The sequence below is a fragment of the Musca autumnalis genome, unplaced genomic scaffold (assembly GCF_047663935.1).
Source record: "Musca autumnalis isolate F117 unplaced genomic scaffold, ASM4766393v1 scaffold_4, whole genome shotgun sequence".
Classification (NCBI taxonomy): Eukaryota; Metazoa; Arthropoda; class Insecta; order Diptera; family Muscidae; genus Musca; species Musca autumnalis.
In genome coordinates, this window is record NW_027411977.1 from 147,068,604 (window position 1) to 147,071,751 (window position 3,148).

The following is a 3,148-nucleotide window of genomic DNA, read 5'->3' on the forward strand; positions in this document are numbered from 1 at the left end:
CCTAATATATCCCGTTATTTGTTTGTAGTGTAATAATAAACTCGCTAGAAGTCGCAATTATACATCAATAGTCACGAAATTTTGCACCGGGTAAAAGAATAGGTCGAAAAAGATGCCTACAATTTTGAATGATGATCTGATATTCTTTAGCGGATGAAATGGACCATTACTTTTGTATGAAAAATATAAAAATTTTATTTTTGGTCGATATTTTAATTCCTTGAGCAAAGTAGCCTACATATGGAAAAAAAACTACTGACCTTTCCTCTGATGTAAATTGCAATAAAGTGTTTGCTAGATAACGGGCCTACTGCCTAATATATAATGGGTTCTGTGTAGAGAACCACATTTTTATCCCATGCTACATATTGTCTCTCCAAAAGTTTATGTAACACCACGAAATATTCGTCCTAGACCCCTTATTTGGTATGCCAAAATTCATATCTCGACTAGATAAAGCGATTTAGGGATGTGTGTCCGTCCATAAAAAATTGTAAGCAAGCTTAAGGCCGCAATTACGGACCGATTGTAACAAATTTTTTAAGGAGGTTGGGTTCGGGCCATTTTAGAAATGATAAGTTTTTGGAGATGATCGTGAAATGTTCAGGGGATGAAATGGACCAAAAACAAAATTTTAACCAATTTTGTAGCGGCTCTGTAGGTCATAATAATAAACCGCAAAATTTTAAACAAAGTTTGAGTTTATGATGAAGAAGAAGCGTACAAACCAACGTGAAGATCAGATAATACTTAGCGGGTTAAATGGACTGAAATTTTGTGTGAAATTGGTAAAAATTTCAATAACGTCGCGGATAAACAACGGAAGTAGTAGTACTACATAAGCGGGTTTCATTACATTTTAGTTTGTGTGAACTAAATTTTCCTTTCCTGCTACAAAAATGTCTTTGCCATGCTAGATAACTTTTTGGTTTTGGTCATATGTATTATACACTACATCTCTGATATTTGATAATTAAATTTTCACAATTATTGAAAAGAAGTTCCGTGGAGAGCGATTGTCCAGGGATAGTGGTATAGGGTATCCCATGGTCGGCTCCGTCCGACTATAGACTTTTCTTACTTGTTTCAAAATGGATTTGTTGTTTTATTTTTTTTTATAAAAACTTAACATTTTACAATAATTACAATAAAAAGTAGACTTAAATGTACATAAATGAAATGAAGCATACAATAAATAAAATGAAATTGGAACAATAAACAAGTATTGAACCACGGGAATGAGTGTAAAACTAGTCAGTCGAATTTTTTAAAATACATCACGTGTTCCTTTACTTTGTGTCCATTTTCTCAGCAGCTCCATTGCATTCATTACTATTCGTTTTTAACTGTTCCGGTTGCTTAATATTCAGATGAGCCGGCTCGGTCTGTTGAATTTGTATTATACGCTCATTGCTGTTGTTTGCCTTTATTGCTGGCGGTGGTGCTGCTTTAACGGTCAACACACCGTCAGAAGATATTGTGGAAACGACATCTTTGGGATCATAACCCTTTGGTAGTGTGTATTTACGTACAAATTGTCGCTGGATTAGACCATGTTCATCTTCACGCTCTTCGTGTTTTCCCTCAACTACTACCATTCGATCCACTGTCTTAACAGTAAGTTCATTTGGTTTAAATTGTGAAACGTCCATACAGACCTGGAAACCATCTTTGCTCAGAGTAGGTATAAGGCGACTAGAGTTTTCTTCATGTGATTCCTTTCGAGGACGACAGTATTTTATAAGGTACGGATAATAACGACTGGGCCTTTGTCGCAACAATAAGGAACGATGACGCGGTTTGAATATGTCCACTGGGTGTATTCCAAGGCCAAATGGTGCTTCCAAAAGTTCATGGACTTCACCAAAGGAATCAAAGGAGTCTTCAAGTTCACGTAAGAGTGGAATTATGGACATGATTGATTTTATCTCTTTTTATGTCGAAAACTTTTTAAATTATCTTTGTATGATTTGCTTTCCACGGATAATAAACAAAAGGTTCTGCTATTTGTTTGAGTAGCTTTTTCTGTTGCTGTGAGTGTGTGTTTTGTTTGGTTTGAATTTCAAACTGAACCATAGATGGGCTTTCTTGCACGCCAGCGTTGCTATGTTTTGTTTCTCTTTTTCGTTGTTACAACATAAATAAACATTTACGGGTAATTTCGCAAATTTGTTTTTAATATAATAGTTTTTTGGACTTGTTAAGATACCGTCTGTGTTTAAAAAATATTAAAAAAGCAAAGAAATTGTAACAAAAACACTGCTCTAATTTTCCCTTAAATTCTATTTAAGAGCAATTTTGCCCATCTATGAACTGAACATACCGTTGATAACGCTCGGCAGCTTATATACTCTTTATTTGCCAAAGAGAAATTTCTCGATTCCTCTCTTCTCCTTTTCTAGAACATTGGTGCTTACGCCTTTACGCTACCGTAAATTAGGGGTGCACAAAGAGAATCGGACACATTTTCTCTTAAATATTTCAAACTGCATTTTTGTTGGATTTTCTCAACTTTTTTATGGGGTAAGTGCACCAGTAGTCGGCACTTTAAGGATTCTCGTATCTTCAGCCGTATGTCATTCCGAGTCTAAATATCCAATCAAATTAAATGTATGTTGTTATGATTCGTTATTTTGTATAGTTTTAGATTATATAAACAATTTTTTGATTCTTTCTGTTCAACATGCAAAAAATACAATTTTAGTGAAATACTGCTTTTTCACCAGTAGTCGGCACCATTCCCCAATAGTCGTCATGATATGATCCAGTAGTCGGCATGTTATATTTAAATAAAGAAAAAATGCATACTTTACATTTTTTCTTAAATATTTGAAAGAACTATAGCTTAAGCTTTAGTTATTTATACATTTCTAGTTTATTTGTATACATTTCTATTGATTTTACTTAAAAAAATAAGGGAATTTAAACATATTGTTTAAATAAATTAGTTCGTACCAGTAGTCGGCATCTATTACCCAGTTGTCGGCACCCCACAACGCACGTACTTCAAATCATGGCTAATATTGCTTAAAATCGCTAAAGTTCCTTTCAAATTTAAACTATTTTTTTATTAATTAGCCTTTAAAGTATTTCTTTAGTATTTTTTATAATTTTTAGTTAAAAGTAATCGATAAAAATCAATGTTTAT

The 3,148-nt window shown here is 33.6% G+C and overlaps 1 protein-coding gene across 1 annotated transcript; it reads right to left on the bottom strand.

The window, feature by feature from the left end:
- Positions 1-1,289: 1,289 nt before the first annotated feature.
- On the bottom strand, positions 1,290-2,305 carry LOC141401950 (heat shock protein 27-like). Its single transcript, XM_073982524.1, has one exon. The coding sequence runs from the start codon at positions 1,914-1,916 to the stop codon at positions 1,290-1,292; it is 627 nt and encodes a 208-aa protein (XP_073838625.1). The 5' UTR covers positions 1,917-2,305.
- Positions 2,306-3,148: the final 843 nt, after the last annotated feature.

Coding starts and splice junctions, on each gene's coding strand:
- LOC141401950 (XM_073982524.1), bottom strand. CDS start 1,916: ATGTCCATAATTCCACTCTTACGTGAACTTGAAGACTCCTTTGATTCC.